General features: G+C 49.3%; 1 protein-coding gene across 1 annotated transcript; it reads left to right on the forward strand.

Annotated features, from left to right (window-relative positions):
- The first annotated feature begins 6,607 nt into the window (after positions 1 to 6,607).
- RASL10B (RAS like family 10 member B) lies at positions 6,608 to 14,864 on the forward strand. The gene is made up of 3 exons (XM_036767775.1): positions 6,608 to 6,841; positions 12,667 to 12,791; positions 13,595 to 14,864. Exons 1-3 carry the CDS (start codon positions 6,626 to 6,628, stop codon positions 13,863 to 13,865), a joined length of 612 nt encoding a protein of 203 aa, XP_036623670.1. The 5' UTR covers positions 6,608 to 6,625; the 3' UTR covers positions 13,866 to 14,864.
- Positions 14,865 to 16,341: the final 1,477 nt, after the last annotated feature.

The following is a 16,341-nucleotide window of genomic DNA, read 5'->3' on the forward strand; positions in this document are numbered from 1 at the left end:
GTATGGTATATACTTTGTTCCCTGAGCTGAAGCACTTGCAGAAAACACAGCTAAGAAGAGAAACTATCCAAGCCCAGCCCTGGAAAGGTCATTGACATCACCCTCAACTTCTTATTCTCTGTCCTGTTAGGCCCTGTCCCTGGGTTTCAGCTGTTGCTCAGACATGATATCTGAAATTGGAGTGATGAGGATTCACAGGTTTGTGAAAACATCTGGCAGCCCTTGTGAACCACCCCATCCCTCCACAACGCCCCCCTCAATTTTCCCACCCCAGCTGCATACACCCACAAAGCAGTGAGCAATTAAGGGCTGAATTCCCGCCTACCTGATCAACCTCCTCTGTCCTTACTCCTTGACAGTTTCAACCCAACTCAACCCCCCCACCCCCAATACACCCAGATTGCTCCAAGGGCATATGCCAAACAAGGGCAGCTGCTTCCTTCCTCCTCCAAGGCAGGCAGCCAGGGAAGCAGAGGGGTGGAGAGAGCCTTAGGGGCTGGAACCACTGCCACTCGAGGGGCCTTCTGTTGCTCTGCCTGGAAACAGAGCTTTAGCTTCCTGCCTTTCTCTGCATCCCACTGATTTCTCAGATTTTGAAGTAGGTCATACTAATATACCTCACAAATCAGACCTTAACCCCTACCTTATTTCAGAATACATGGGAATGCCACTTTGCAAGCCTAGCATCTGATTGGCTTCATGGTATCGAGGGACTCAGGGTAAAACTTCAGAGAAGGTAACCTTTGGATTAGCTAATCTAACCTCTCTTCCCATTGTGTCTGTATTCTCTGTTCTCAGGGGGAATATCCATTCAAAATTCCCTGTAAATTAAGGGTTCTTAAGCTTAAGTCTTTTTTTAAAGTATTTTGAGAACTATATTTCAATATAATTGGTTTCCTTTGTAATCATATATACTTACGCATTTAAAAACATTCTGAGAACGGGTCCGTAGGTTTCACCAGACTGCTAGCATTCATGACACAAAAAAAGGTGAACTGATGTAAGTAAAGGCTACCATGCAGAAGATTATGACGACGATGCTGGAAGATAAGAATTCAGGAGCTTGGTCCCTAGACATGTTGCAGTTTTCCTGGTTGTGTTGGTGGAGATGGCAAAGAGAACTAGAAAGTCTGTCTGGTTCTTAGTAGTGTTCTCTGGACCATCGGTTTAGAGATGAGGCCAAACTGGAGAATTTATCCATGTAACCTCCAGCTCAGACTGCATGGGAGAAGGTATCAGTCTGATATTAAAAATGAGTAGTTCTTGAAACATTTGGGAGAAGATTCTCACCTCACTTTCTCCTCTTCTACTTCATGGGAAAACTGATAGAAATCAGTTGACCCCAATCCCCTTTGCTGTATGTAGAAAATCAGAAGTTGCTTCTCTCAGGAAGCAAGTATGGAGCTGGGCAGGCACTCACTATTAAAGGTAGCAGTTGTTTTTCACCCCTTGTTACCAGAATGGTAATTGGGGAAGTCCCGAGATCAAAGGTGAACAGGCAGGAAAGCTGCTGAGGAGTCCCAGCCCAGCTCATCCATCATTGCTTTTTCTGGCTGCACTGAGGGGCCCAGATTTCTTTTCCCCACCACCCCCAGCTCCAGCAGGCAAGAGCCTGTTTATTTTAATACCTGGTGTGGTACTCGGAAAAGATAACACCTCCCCCGTTGTTACCCATTTCTAGCTCCTGAACACTAATCCTAGAATCCCAGCCAACCCCCAGACAATAATATTAGCTGCAAGGATGTTTCTTGAAAAGTTTCCGAGTTGGCTTCAAACTCTTCATCTCATTTTCTCACTTAGCTTACGACCTGCCATCCATAAGGCTGCCAACAAAGGGAGGAGGTTCTAGGCTGGAAATAGGGGTTCCAGGGGTTTTATTAACAAGGAACAATGGTATAGTGGAAGAATGTTGCAATCAGAAGGCCTAGATTCACCATTTTGGCTCTGCTACTCACTACCTGGATGACCTTGAGAAAATCTATTTACTTCTTTGTTCCTTGGTTCTGTTTCTGTAAAATGGGGAGGGAGGGCAGGGGTAAAAGTGTACTCCATGATTTCCAAGAGTGCTTTCAGGTCTAAATCCTAGGAATCGTCTAATCATTAGAATAGTTGCTCTTGGGGTCCACCAACTGGCAAGGGGTCCATGCATAGATTTCAAGGGTCCGAAAATTTAGTTTGGGACAAAAAAATTGCATCTTTATTTTCACCAATCAATCACTGATTTTTAAAAAAATATTTCAATTTGGAATTTTTAAAAAGTATATTCTGAGAAAAGGACCATAGGTTTTACCAAACTACTGTAATAAAAGGGTTCATGACAAAAGATGCTTAAGAATCCCTAGGCTAGGGCAACTTTTCAAGGCCATCATGCTATCTGAGACTTTTCATCTCCAGGTGGATGAGAAAGGGAAGGGAATAAGCATCTATGTAGTGTTTACTATGCATTTTGGCACAGTGCTACATGCTTTTTTTTTTTTTTTTTTTTTTACAAATTACTCAGTTGCTCTTCACAATACCCCTAGGAGATAGGTAATACTATTATCCCTGTTTTACAGTTGAGGAAATGAGGCAGACAGGCTACATGGCTTACTTAGGGGGACACAACTATCGGTCCAAATTTGAACTCAGATCTTCCTGAGCCTAAGCTCAGAGCTCTAACCACTGTACCACCTAGATCCCTCTGGGTGGGCTGAGAAGAGTCTGACTCTGGAAACTCCACCTATTTTACACTCCTGAGTTCAGATACCTCTGACTCTTCCCCTTCCCTCCAGGTCAAGCACCTTCCAAATCCAAATGGGGATCCAGGACATTAAGAGACAGGAGCCAAGGACTTTGGCCCTTGTCTTCCCAGACCATTTCCCTATTATCTTGATCTGGAAGAAGCTGGGCTATTTACAACGCAGGTGGGTTCACAGGTTCCTTGCCTTTCCAGCCCCCCATGCAGCAGGCATTTATAGTCCTCACCAACCCAGCCTGAGGCATATTGGCAGACCCAGGTGCATGTTTGTGTATATTCAAAGAGGTGACTTTCTTATTTTCAGCCAACCTCTGTTCAAGCTGAAATAGGGCTGTAGCAATGGGGAATACACATGGCAGAGTGGAACTGGAGACAGGTCAAGGCCCTGGAGGATGCCATAGGCGGGGCTTTGTTCAATCCGATCCAAAGTTTTCCCAATACATATTACAACGTAAGTCCACTTATCCCCAACCTGGCCTAGTAATGGAGCGATGCATGCTATCTCAGGTCTGTACCTTGCCCCTGGCTGCCACCGGCTTTCCCCTCCTTTCTTTCTGGGTTGGGTTTGTTGCCAAAAAGAGCCCAGCTGGAGGGAAAAGGAAAATGCTCTGTTCCGAATGCTGCGCGTTTCTAAGGGGGGTGGGGGGGAAGCTTAGTTTTCCTTGGAAAGGTATGAACGTGAACCCACGGGTTACAAAAGAAGAGATCCTGAGCTTCTCTGCCCAGGACTCAGAGCCAAAAAGGAAAATGTAGACACGGACTTTTGGCCTCCCGGTTCCCCTCTTCTTCCTCTACCCTTGTTCAGAAAATGAATAAAAAGGGGGAAAGGCGGGGCAGATCAGCGTGACGGACTGGATGCTTTGTTGTCTCGAGTCCCCAAACTCAGCCCGTGTCTGACTTAGGCTCGTTCAAGGAGGTAAAGCTGTAGACTGGGGCGGGGGGTTGGGGGTGGGGTGGGGAGAGAAAAGCACGACCGCGGAGAAATCCGCTCACAGCTGTTCGAAGGCGGGTCTCCCTCCTTAGTCTCCCCCTCATCAAAAATGGAGCAAAGTTACCTTGCCTCACCCCAACCCTCCAGCGGGGTGCTGACCATGGTAGACCGAGGGGCCAGGACAGTTCTGAGTACAGTCCATCGATACTCGCTGACCGCTTGGACAGAGGGAAGCCAGAAGTAAGGCTTGAAAATAGCCAACTCATTCTTAGCGCTCCTCTCCTCCCTTGGCCCCTCCCATACCTTCCCTAGACTTGGGCTGACCTGATCCCAGAACCTATCGGAACTGCCCCACCTTACTGCCGCGTCCTTCCAAGTCTGTGTGTGGAGGCAGGGGGTCCTATGGTGATACTTAAAAACACCCACTGGAAGGAGGGAAGGAGTAGGAGTGGGGAGGAGGACTTGGCAAAGAGATTATTTTTCCCAAAGAAAAGACCAAGGGGGGAAAAAGGTTGAATGAATGAATGTGTCAGGCTCAGGGACCCAGCGGAATCCCAGATCAGGGTCCCCCCCCAACCTTCCTGCCCGTCCCCCGCTCTTCTCCCTCCCTCCACTGCGAGCAACGCGGGCTCCGGAGGGAGAGAAGGGGCAGGAGATTTAAAAAAACAAAAACCCAAAAAAGCCCCGAAAACAACCCCTCCAATCTCAAAACCTTCCTTCTCATCTCCTTGCCCTCACCCTTTCCCCCGCCCTATTTCAGCAGGTAGGGGGCGTCCCACCCCCCCCTGCCCCCCAGGCCGGGGAGCCGGGGAGGGGACAACGCCGGATACAGGGGGAGCCCCGGCCCCGGGCCCAGCGGGGCTGGGGGCATCTGAGACGGCCCCGGGTAAGCGGCCGAGTTGGCCGGGGGTGGAGGTGAGGGCGGGGGAGAGGATGCTGTTGTGGATGGGGGCGCACCAGGTGTGAGCCAGCAGTGGTGGGGTGGGATGGGGAGTCGGCATAGGGGGTGGAGAAGACCAAGGACGCTGGGCCGGGGTTGGGGGGGTGCCGGCGGCGATGAGCTGGGGAAACTGTGCGCTGGGGCCACGTGAAAGGACTGGTGTTTGGGGTGGGGGGTGGGAGAGTCTGTGGGATGTCGAGAACCAGAGGCAGAGAAGCTGATCGCTCTGCGAAAGGTGATGGGGAATGTCGCTATAAGGAGGTGGAGGTAGAGGATGCTACTAGGGACTCCTCCATGCCTGGGCTACCCGCCTATATGAGCTAGAACCTGGCTGCCTCATGCCTGGGCCCCTAGGCTTGAGGCCAGGACAGGGGCACGTGAATGCCTCTGCCAAGGTTTTCCTACACCCAAATGTGCATAGCTGGGCTGGGGCACACCCTGTCTAGCCCTCACCTCCTTTAGGTGCCCAGGCTATGGGTCTTCAAGGAAGGAGATGCAAGCTCCTCCGTCAATTCTTTTCTTTCTCCCAGGGCTGACTGCAGCTTACAGGCCTTGGGAGGGCTTGCAGAGGTCTCAGTCCTGTTTTCTCAGATTGCAGTCTTCTCCCCCATCCCCCTTTCTGGGGCCTGGGATTGAACTGTTTGGAGGTAGAAAGGCATGGCCTTGCTGGATTACTCCATTGCTGTCCCCCCACTCCAGCACGGTCCAGCATAGTGATGGCAGTGAGAGGCAAGGCACTGTGGCCAGATCAGACCTGGGCTTCCTGGGAGAAGGCCTAGGGACTTCATTCCCCCTCTTCCCCCAGCCCAATAGTTCTGCCCTGCTGGAGTGGCTCTTTCCTTCCCTGCCCCCAAGAGAAAGCCTGCATTTCTGATGTGACAGTGTGGAGTTGGGACATAGTAATCAAGGCACAAAGGCAGGCAGGGCCTATCTCGAGGCCAAGCAGGACTAGCCAGTCCTGGGACAGCCTGAGTGTCTCCCTTCCAAGCTCCAGGTCCTGTGCTGTGTGCTGCAGATGGTGGCAAAAGCCAGCAGCCAGGGCCCTTAGTGCCTCCTCTGCAGCTCCAGCTATTCACTCCTTTCTCAGGATTTCCTTCAGTCCTGGGGATGGTTTGTTATGTAATTAACCTAACAGAAGCTGCTTGCTGGCCAAGCTGTAGTGCCCTTGAGCGTCTGGGTCTGGAGGAACCATGTGGAATTGTTCTGGAGGATGAGAATGATGTGGGCAGGTTTTAACAGCTGGTTGGCCCCTCCAACTGGAGGGGGATGAGGTTTGAAGCACCCATGCGTACGTGGAGAGAATAGGCACCCACTGAGAACACACACAGTAATCAGGATGCCCTGCAGTGACTCTCTGGGATCCTCTCTAAGGGGACATCCAGTATGGACTTACAAGATAACTGCCGTGCTTGCACTAACTAGGCACTAGAAACATAGAAGCAGATGTAGCCATGCAGATACGTGTGGAGGACCCAGATGGAGTTCATCTAAGGTTCTCCCTGGTTACCTTGCCTAAAGCCTAGAGGAAGAAGAAAGGAATGGGGGTTTTGTTTTAACTGCCCGGAATGGGGAAGATGGGGAGTCTAGCAGGACACAGGGACAACTAAGTTGCACAGTGGATAGAGGGCAGGGCCTAGAGTCAGGAAGCACTGAGTTCAAATCTAGCCTCAGACAATAGCTGTGTGATCCTGGGCAAGTCACTTAACCCTATTTGCCTCAGTTTCCTGATCTGTCAAATGAGCTGGAGAAGGAAATGGCAAACCACTCCAGTATCTTTGTCCAGAAAACCCCGAATGGGGTCATGAAGAGTCGGACACGACTAAATAACAACCAGGACGCATTTGAGCCAGATCTCTTTCCCCTGCAGGCCTGCCGGAAGCCGTGGAGCAGAGGCCGCCGGCAGGGACAGCAATGGTCGGTGCTGACGGTGGCTGAGCCCCCAGCCCCTGGAATATGCAGCCCGGGGGATCCTCCGGAGGCAGCGGCGAGGACGCGGAGGCGGAGCGGGGCCGGAGGCATGGTCTCCACCTATCGGGTGGCCGTGCTGGGGGCGCGAGGCGTGGGCAAAAGCGCCATCGTACGCCAGTTCCTTTACAACGAATTCAGCGAGGTCTGCGTGCCCACCACCGCCCGCCGCCTCTACCTGCCCGCCGTCGTCATGAACGGCCACGTGCACGACCTCCAGATCCTAGACTTCCCGCCCATCAGCGCCTTCCCTGTCAACACGCTGCAGGTAGGGAGTGAGAGCGGTTAGTTTGTCCGTCGGGGAGGGGCAGTATTTGAACCCCGCCTTCCATTGTACTTGAGTCCTACCCTATCTTCATAGACTGCTTTCATTAGAATCCACCAAAATTGGGGTTCCAGCCCCCAGACTGCGTGTTAGGAGCTGGGCAAATCCATTTTTGTCTAGTCTAAATCCCCTTTTAAAGCTGGAGGGGGGTGTTGTATGCACTGAATAAAATTTGAAAAGGGCAGCTATTATTAATGACTTATCCCAAATTGCACAAGTAGTAAATGGGACAGGATTTGAACTCAGACCTCAGACTCCATCCAATAAATACTAGCATTTTTCATGGCTACACCACATTGCCTTTCCTCATCCAACCTCCTCATTTTACAGGAGAGGAAACTGAGACCTAGAGTGAGTTGACCCAAGTTAAGCTAATAGTAATAGGGATAGGAACTGGACCTGTAATTTCATTGACACAGGGAACTAACTTCCTCTCCCATTGCTGGTCCTCACCTTCTCTGTAACTTATGTCTTATAGAGTTGCCTGGAACATGCTAAGAGATTATGACTTGCCCTGGGTCAAAAAGTTAGTGGCAAGACCTGAACCCAAGTAATCAGTCAGTAATCTACATTTATTAAGTGCCTACCATGCACTAGGCACCCTGCTAAGTGCTGGGGATACAAATAAAGGTAAGAGACAGTCCCTGCTCTTTAAAAGCTCACAGTCTAATGAGAAAGAAACAAGCACACAGCTATTTACAAACAAGCTATGTACAGGATAAATGGGAAATAAGCAACAGAGGGAAGGCATTAGAATTAAGAGGGATCAGGAAAAGCTTCCTTCAGAAGATGACATTTGAGCTGGGACTTGCCTCTGTAATAATATAATTTCTATAGTGACTTAAGATTTGCAAAGCAATTTACACATATTTATAAATAGTTGCTTGTATATGTACATATGTAGAAATACATATTTACATGTATGTATTTTACATATTTATCTACTACCTCATTTGATGGCAATAAGTGAAGCTTAATAACAGGTGAGCCCTGGAAACCGGAATTTTATTTTGGCTGTAGAACTTTGATGGTGCATCTATGCCTCAGTTTCTTTTTTAAAGGACAATTCCTGACCAGCTTCTAATCCTCTCGTTTTTGAAGAGAGGTAGCAATGGATATTTCTTCAAAGTTAAAAAAATGGGAAAAGACATAGAATCTCATTCTCCCACTTGAGCAGCAAGATAATAAGAGGGGTCAATAGCCCCAGAGTAAGAGCAAACTAGCTATGGTTAGTGGGAGGGGAACCTGGATTCGAACCCAGGTCATTTAACTTCAAATCCAAATGTTCTCTCCACCCTGACAGTTTTCCAAGTCCTTCTTCTTTTTACCCCATCCCAGACACTTTCCCACTCTCTTGGACTCCACTGTGAATGATACTAGGGAATCCTCACTTCATAGCCCTGGCTTCTGGTGACAACATCCTCCAGTGTTTTGGGTCCAGATTTCTCACCAGTCCCTCATTTTCTGCTACTTCCCCCACCCCTCCTGGGACAAGTTATACCTGTCCCAACCAACCTCCCACAGGAAGGGAGATAATGAATATGAAAGTAGACCTTTATATAATATGTAAGCTATTATTAGTTTTGGGACAGAGCTATGGGGCAGGCTTGTTCATTAGGGAAGTCTTACAGCTCTGCAGACAGTTTCTAGAGGTGATTGGAGAAAAATATGAGGACATAGTGGGGTAACCTGGAATGCAGAGGACTGAAGGACTGGCTCGTGGTAGCAGCTTCTCTGATTAAAACTGCAGAAATTGAGATAGGGAAGCAAAGAAATTGGTACCCAGAACTCATTCCATCCGCCTAAGTCAGTAGCCAGGGCTCATGGCAGCCACACTGGCCTCATAACCACCATTATCTCTGCATTTCCATCAGCCAGGATACCAATGCCAAGGACACAAGACAGAGTAGAGTTTCAACCAGGGCAAAACGTGAAGAATTGTGGTGCTTGGCTTCTGAAATAAGGAGTGTATAAATAAAAACTTTTAGCCCATCCTTTGAGGTTGAAGAAGGCTGCATCTATAGCCAGAGTGGCTGGCTTGCTCTTACTCTGAGGCTTTTATCCCTATTACTGTGGGAAAATGAACTTTTCCTTGTTTTTGGACTTTGAGGAGACGTCCATTGCTATCTCTCTTTAAAAATAGGAAAGGGCTGGTCAAGAATTAGCCTTTAAGAAGAAACTGAGGTAGATACATAATCAAAATTCCACAGCCAAAATAAAATTCTTGAGTTCTGGTTTCCCAAATCTCTCTCTCTCTCTCCCTCTCTCTCTCTCTCTCTCTCTCTCTCTCTCTCTCTCTCTCTCTCTCTGCCTCTGTCTCTCTCCTGTTTAAAACCTGCTTCTTTCTCCATCAGAGTAGCCCTGCCAAGGGAGGTCTGCATCAATGATAGGAATATCTATTTTGAAAGGCAGCATGGTAAAGTGAAAAGGGACAGTGGCCTTAGAGTCTAAGCACCTGGGTTCAAATCTCACCACTGATAGTACCTGTGAACATTGGGCAAGCCATTTAAATTTCCTGGGCCTTAGTTTCATCATCTGTAAAATGTGATTGGGCTAATATCCTTTGAGTTTTCCTCTAGGTCTGTATCTATCTGAATTTCCTAAGATGGGTCCTCACTCTTCTCCCAATTGCTTCCCTCCCACATGCAGGGAACCCAGGGAGGTTAGGCAACTTAATAACAGTCCCAATGAACTGATGGAATCAGTGACAAAGATAGGGAAATCCTTGCAGATCTGTAAGTGGTCCCAAAGCCCAGCTTGGGTTGCCTATTTGCCTCCCACTCTCATGCATCATTCTTATGCTAACACAACCCCAGAGCAATCTCTAAATAAATACTTGAGACATCTACAGGGATCTAGTTTGAAGAAAATCAACTTCCTTGGGGATTTCCATTTCCTCTTCTATGCCCCCCATTTTAGTTTTTACTAGAAGGGGGAGGTGTGAGGGAAGAGCCTAGCCAATCAGGAGGCTAGAGAAGTTTTTCTCTTCCTCTTCTCCTCTGAGGTGCCCCTGGGGAGATGTGGGTGGAAATAAGCTTAGAAGGCCCCCACAAGGGAGGCAGCTGGAGTCAAGGGAGAGGTGGGGCTGTCACCCTGGAAGGCAGGCAGCTAATTCCTCGCCTGGGGAGGGAGAGCAAAGAGGGTGGGAGAGGTATCAGGGAGCAATGGAAAGAATATTGGATTTGGAATCAGAGAACAGGGTCTGGAACCCCACTGTGACCTTCAGAGGGGGAACTACATGGCACCCAACCTCCCTTCCAGCTTGAAGTCTCTGATTATATTTATGGTGAATGGGTGTATGGTATCCCTTTCCCCCTGCCCCAGTTTCTTTTGCCTCAGCAGGATTGGGATGAAGATATACCCACATAAAAGGGTGACTGTCTCCCCAGGCTGAAGTCATTACATACTTTCCCTTTTGCCACCCTCCCCTAACCCTGAAAATCTTCAGGGTCACTGAAACCTAATCCAGATTAGGAAGAATGAGCAGCTGTCCAAAGGTTTAGATGTGTCCTGAAATAGATACTTCACATTTTATCCTGATTTCAAGTTGGGTTTATCTTTCTGAAAGCCTCCCCCTGCCCCAGCCAATGCAAAGCAAACCTTTGTCCTTTCCTTAACTGAGATGAAGAACAAACTTCAAGATAGCCCTTTGTCTTCTCTACCTTTATCAAACCCATCTCTGGCTAATTTCACAAAAAGTGACTAGGAGAGGTGTCCCCGCTTCTCCCTACACATCAGTGACCTGTGGTATTCACGATCCCTTTAAGGAGAAGCCTAGAGACTTGCTTTTTGTTTCATAACCCCACTTTCTAAGACCTTCTGCAGCAAGCTCATCCCCTTCCCAAGGGGATCCACCAAATTACACCAGCAAATCCATCTGCCTTTGCCGAGTAATTAGTTAATTAATCTATTAACGGATTTGCTATTTAATCCAATCAACCTTTTACAGGGATCCATTCATCTTAGTGTATCCACCCATTAATCTTTCCTCTGGATAGCTCTCCTTAAGCTTTATCCCCAGGGTCCTCCTTATACTTACTTTAGCCATCTATAGGATTCTAGAATTCATCCAGCTTTAGCGTCCTTCTCTACTGCCTTGCCACCACCCCCAGGGCATAACAATATAGCTGTCATCCCTCTCAATTCCCCAGGGCCATAGGTTGAAATCTGGAGCACCAGGGATGAAGGAGTGAGCTTTATCTTGGGCTGGGAGAACTTGATTTCAGGACCATGGACAGCAAGTGACTCTCTGCTGTGCTTTTTTGGGATGGGAAACCTCAGAAATTTGCTAGAAAGTGATTTATATTAATACATAAAGACTGGAATTGAAGTTATGGATCATCCAGTCCAACTCCCTAATTTTACAGGGGAGGAAACTGAGGCTGCAGAGGAAAGTGATTTGCCCAAGCTCACACAGCAGCAGAACTGGGACAAGAAAATGAGAGGGTTTGTGTTTGGAGAGAGCAGTGGACTTGGAATCAGATCTGAGCTCAAATCTCTACTCTTCCATGTACTAGTTGTATGACAGCAGGCAAGTCATTTACTTTCTCTGGACCTTCAAACTTTGTCACTGGTGAAATGAAGGATGGTGGGGGTGATCAGGCTGCAACATATATACACTTTGGGACTTCAAATATGAACAAGAATAAAAGTTATTGAGCAGTTATAGGTTAGAAAGAGGTCAGATGTTGAGGGAAAGAGACAAGAGATGGATGGATACAGTGCTCCATTGGTAACTTCTTAATGTCCAGAGAGAGAGAGAGGAAAGATTCCAACACTTTGAGTCATCCTTTTTGCTGAAGGATGGATGTAGATAAAGTCCCATAGGATGGGCAGGTATTGATTGATTTCAGTCTGCATTGTTGGAGGGCTAGCGCATCAAAACAGATGACTAGTATCCATTAGGATTTGAATATTTAGTATTGGAGCAGCCAGGTAGCACAGCAGATAAAGTGCTGAGCCTGGAGTCAAATCCAGCCTCAGACACTTACTACCTGTGTGACCCTGGGCAAATCACTTCATCCTGCCTACCTCAGTTTCCTTATCTGTCAAATGAGCTGGAGAAGGAAATGGCAATCTGCTCCAGTATCTTTGCCAGGAAATCCCCAAATCCCCACGGAGAGTTAGACATGATTGAACAACAGCATCATTGAGGAAAATGAGAGACTGGGCCTAGATGATCTCTAACATCTCTTCCAGCTTTAAATACGATGATTCTGTGAATCCAAATCTCCTGACCCCCACTTTGGGGTCCATAAACTCACCAGTATAGAGCTGGAGGGGGCAGCTAGGTGGCGCAGTGAGTAGAGCACCGGCCCTGGAGTCAGGAGGACCTGAGTTCAAATTCGGCCTCGGACACTTGACACGCTTACTAGCTGTGTGACCTTGGGCAAGTTACTTAACCCCAATTGCCCTGCCTTCTCCCCTCCTCAAAAAAACAAAACAAAACAAAAACAATATAGAACTGGAGGGAAGACGTTTTAGAGGTTCTTTCCACTGCACCTACACCGCTATCCTTGCAAATCTCAGCTTCTTTGGTGGCCAGGTCTAGGCTCTCCCTAAAGACAGTGTCTTCAGGAATGGAGCCTTCCTTTTCCATTGGAGACTGGGAGGGACAGCAGTAGCCTAAGCTCAGCTTGGGAATGGGCCATCCTGCTTGGCTCAGGGGCAGGTATCCTCATCAGTAAATAAAGGAAACATGGGGGATGGAGAATGAAGAGATTTACTGTCTACTCTCATGATGGCCTTGGGGTGCGGGGCTGTTACAGGAGTGGGCAGATGCCTGCTGCAGGGGACTCCGGAGTGTCCATGCCTACATCTTGGTCTACGACATTTGCTGCTTTGACAGTTTCGAATATGTAAAGACCATCCGACAGCAGATCCTGGAGACAAGGTGAGAGACACCCCCCCTCCACACACACACACCCTCCCCACCCCAACTGAACCTTTCCATCCCAGGTTCCAACAATTCCCTGCTGTGACTTTAGCACTTTAATGTATTCCCCTGAAGGGTAAAACCAGAGCTTTCTCCTCCCCCCAACTGTGAGTGTAAAAGGCAGGACCCCCTAGTAGGACTTCTTCTAGCAATGCTATACACTATCCCATGAGTACCAGGGAGGATGGTAGGCGGTACCAAAGTCCATGATGGCGCACGTGAGTTTGAGGGTATTTCTTCCAGCCACTGGCTTTCAGGGACCCAGTCTTAACTTGGTGAACTAATCCTTGACAGTCACCTCTTTCCCCACTCCTCATCTCCAAGCCCAAACAGTCCTGGTTTTTTCTTTTTTTCTTTTTAAATTTCTAGACAATTTAGGAACAACACAAAAAGAAGTAGGCTTCCCATGGGTGACTGGTAGTGCCTCTGAGCCTCTCCAAATTGCACAGAAAAAGGAGACGGCATCAGGGTTACATGTGAAATCCTTTTCCTGATCTTCATACCCTCCTGGCTACTTTATTTTATTTTTAAGGGGAGGGCTGTCCCAGATTGCGGTTGGGACTCCTTAGAGGAGGAGTGGGTGAAGGGCACATGGGTGAAGAAGATTAGGCCAAGTTGGTTTTGCCTGCCCTTCACTTCTTCCTCTCCCCTTTCCTTTCCACCTCTTTACCTCTGCTCTGCACTCCCCTTTGCCATGTGCTCTGCCCATTCCCTCCATTTGCTCCTTCCTACCTTCCTTGTCTCCCACTCCGGGCGCCCAGGGTGATCGGGACCTCGGAGACACCCATCATCATCGTGGGGAACAAGCGAGACTTGCAGCGGGGGCGCGTCATCCCTCGCTGGAATGTGTCTCACCTGGTCCGGAAGACGTGGAAGTGTGGCTACGTAGAGTGTTCGGCCAAGTACAACTGGCACATCCTCCTGCTGTTCAGTGAGCTGCTCAAGAGTGTGGGCTGCGCCCGCTGCAAACATGTGCACGCAGCTCTGCGCTTCCAGGGGGCCCTGCGCCGCAACCGCTGCACCATCATGTGACCTCCTCCTCTCCACCCTGGGGCCGGGGGGACCACACCAAGGTTGCTGCCCCTAACTGTGGGTGGCAGGGGCAGAGACAGGGAACAGAGCCAGCTGAGGGTGGCAGGGTGGGACATTTGGCTTGCCCGGCTCTCCTTCTCCAAAGTGGCCAATACAGGACCGAGAGCCAGGGCCCCTGTTGGAGGTGGTTGGAGGGTCCTCAGAGGTAGCTGGAAGGGGTGCTGATGGATTTGAGGAGGGGATTCAAACCTGCAGTCCAGCACAGGCCTGACGCCCATCCTGACACTCAAACACACTTACACTCCCCCCACCCCCAAATACTCTGTCCTACCCTGGTATGAGTCAGGGGGTAAGGGAAGTGTTTCATAACTCTGCCTCTATGGGATCCCCAGTCCTTAGTCCCTCTCCACCATAACATTTGTCTTCCTGGGACAGCCATACTCTGCAATGTAGCCTATAAACACTCCCCCTCCCAGATTCTGCTGCCCTCTGGGATTGGGGTCCAGGGTTGGAGGGGAACCCCCGCCCCTTGGTGAGTCCATGCCACCTTGGCCTAAGGCTGTCACATCTTGAGAATCCATCCCTGTCCACAGCCTTTCCACTCCATTTCTTTCTGTCTGTCCCTCTTTCCTCCTATGTAGATGTCCACCTTCTGTCCATCATCAGTCCCCTGAATTCTCGTTTTCCATAGGGCTCTTGCTTCTTCCATCTCCCTGCCTCAGGTCTGTGTGTGTCTGTGTGGTCATCCCAAAGGCCCGTTCAGCACAGCACCAGAGGAGGTAAAGGGCAGAGAAACACAGATAGCCTCCCTGGGACTAGGGTCATGGGGTTGCAGTCCCAGGGCAGCAAGAAGGGAAGGGGGCAGAACCTCCAAATGTGATGCTGCCCCCTCCCTTCTCTCTCCAGGTAGACTTTTCCCACCCAGCAGCCTCCAGAGACACAACTCACCTACCTTCCAGCCTTAACTTGATGGCCTGGTACCTGTCAGGTACTCCCTTCCCTGACCCTCCAACCCCCAGAGCCAGATCAATCTTTGGTTTGAATATTTTACTTTTAATTAATAGACATTTTGGAACCAAAAAAAAAAGGCAAAAACAAGATCAGGTTTCCCATGGCATCAATTTCTTCATCCCTTTGCCCTTCTAGAATTGGGACATCTGTGTCCCCTGCAGGGCATGGATGATGGATGGGACAACCTCCCCAGAGTGGCTGGGCTCACCCCCAGGAGGCCAAACCATGGGGTAGAGCGTGTCCTCCTCTCCTCCCCAAGACAGAAAGGGCAAACAGGGCAGGCCTCCCTCAGACACCTGGGCACAGGCTCAATTTGCTCAGATTCTCCCTGCTGTCTTTGCCTCTCTGATTACTTAGCTCCTCCTACCAATCCCAGACAAGCAAAACTAGGAATTGAGATAAGCATGGGGATCCCTCCCTCCTTCCCTCGATTTGTCCCCAACCTCCCCTTGGGACGGAGGTCTGTTTGGGAGCTCCCCTCCTCCCTCTGGCTGGCCCTCGTTCCCCACTGCGGTCTCAGCCCTCTCCCCATTTTTGCCGGCTCTCTGGCTGGATTTCTACCTCTTGTCACCGGAGCTCATCACTGTCAGTTTTTTAGAAATAACAATAATAATGATGAAAATGACACTAATAATAATGTAAGGGCTAGGATGCTGGCTCTCAGAGCTGGGGGGCACAGCGAGAGGGAGAGAGAAGTCATCCTGTGTCCCCACATATATGCTGTTTCACCTACCAAGGGATAGACCATGTAATAAGCTAAACCCCACAGATCTGTGCTCAGCAGTAAAGATAGTGGGATGGCATTTCTCCAGGGGTGTCTAAGCTGACTGCCTGAGAACTCAGCTTGCAGGACAGAAGATAGATTGGGTCCAAGGTGAGGTTTGCAAATGGGGTTGAGATTGGGAAGGGCCCTGGGGATGTGGAGGAGTTTATCATGAGGATCTAGGGCATTGGGAGGGGCCTGTGGTATTCTGTTTCCCCAGCTGGTCCCCCAGTCTCCCCTAGAGAGTTAACACAGACTTGTAAAAGCCCTAAACCTGGGCAACCCGAGACTCCTGGTTTCTAGTCCTTGACATGCTGTGTGATCTTAGACAAGTCGCTCTCCCTTTCTGAGCCTCCCTCCGAAACAGAGGAGATGGCTCCCCTTCCCCACCCCTTCAGGTGGTTGGGAGGGTAAATGAGAGTGCCTCGTATCCTCCTTCTCTTATATCGCTGCCCCTCATTCAGGGGTACCAGAGTTGGGAAGGAAGAGCGATATCTTGGCTACCCTTGTCACATTCTAGCTCCAATGTATCCTCCCTGGATGGGTGTGTGACCTCTGAAAAGTGGGGCAGGGGGACCAAGGCCTTTGGTTCCCCCCCCACACACACACACACACTCCCTTGGTGGAAGCTATCCGAATGTATCACCTGACTTATTCTCCCGCACCTTCTTTTGCTTCTTTGGATTTTTGGATCCCCTTCTC

This window comes from Trichosurus vulpecula, chromosome 7 (genome assembly GCF_011100635.1).
Source record: "Trichosurus vulpecula isolate mTriVul1 chromosome 7, mTriVul1.pri, whole genome shotgun sequence".
Classification (NCBI taxonomy): Eukaryota; Metazoa; Chordata; class Mammalia; order Diprotodontia; family Phalangeridae; genus Trichosurus; species Trichosurus vulpecula.

What these genes read in the sequence shown, in the direction of transcription:
- RASL10B (XM_036767775.1), top strand. Translation starts at nt 6,626, where the DNA reads ATGGTCTCCACCTATCGGGTGGCCGTGCTGGGGGCGCGAGGCGTGGGC. An exon ending in TCCCTGTCAACACGCTGCAG is followed by an intron (nt 6,842 to 12,666) that starts GTAGGGAGTGAG and finishes GGGCTGTTACAG; the next exon opens with GAGTGGGCAGATGCCTGCTG. An exon ending in CAGCAGATCCTGGAGACAAG is followed by an intron (nt 12,792 to 13,594) that starts GTGAGAGACACC and finishes CCGGGCGCCCAG; the next exon opens with GGTGATCGGGACCTCGGAGA.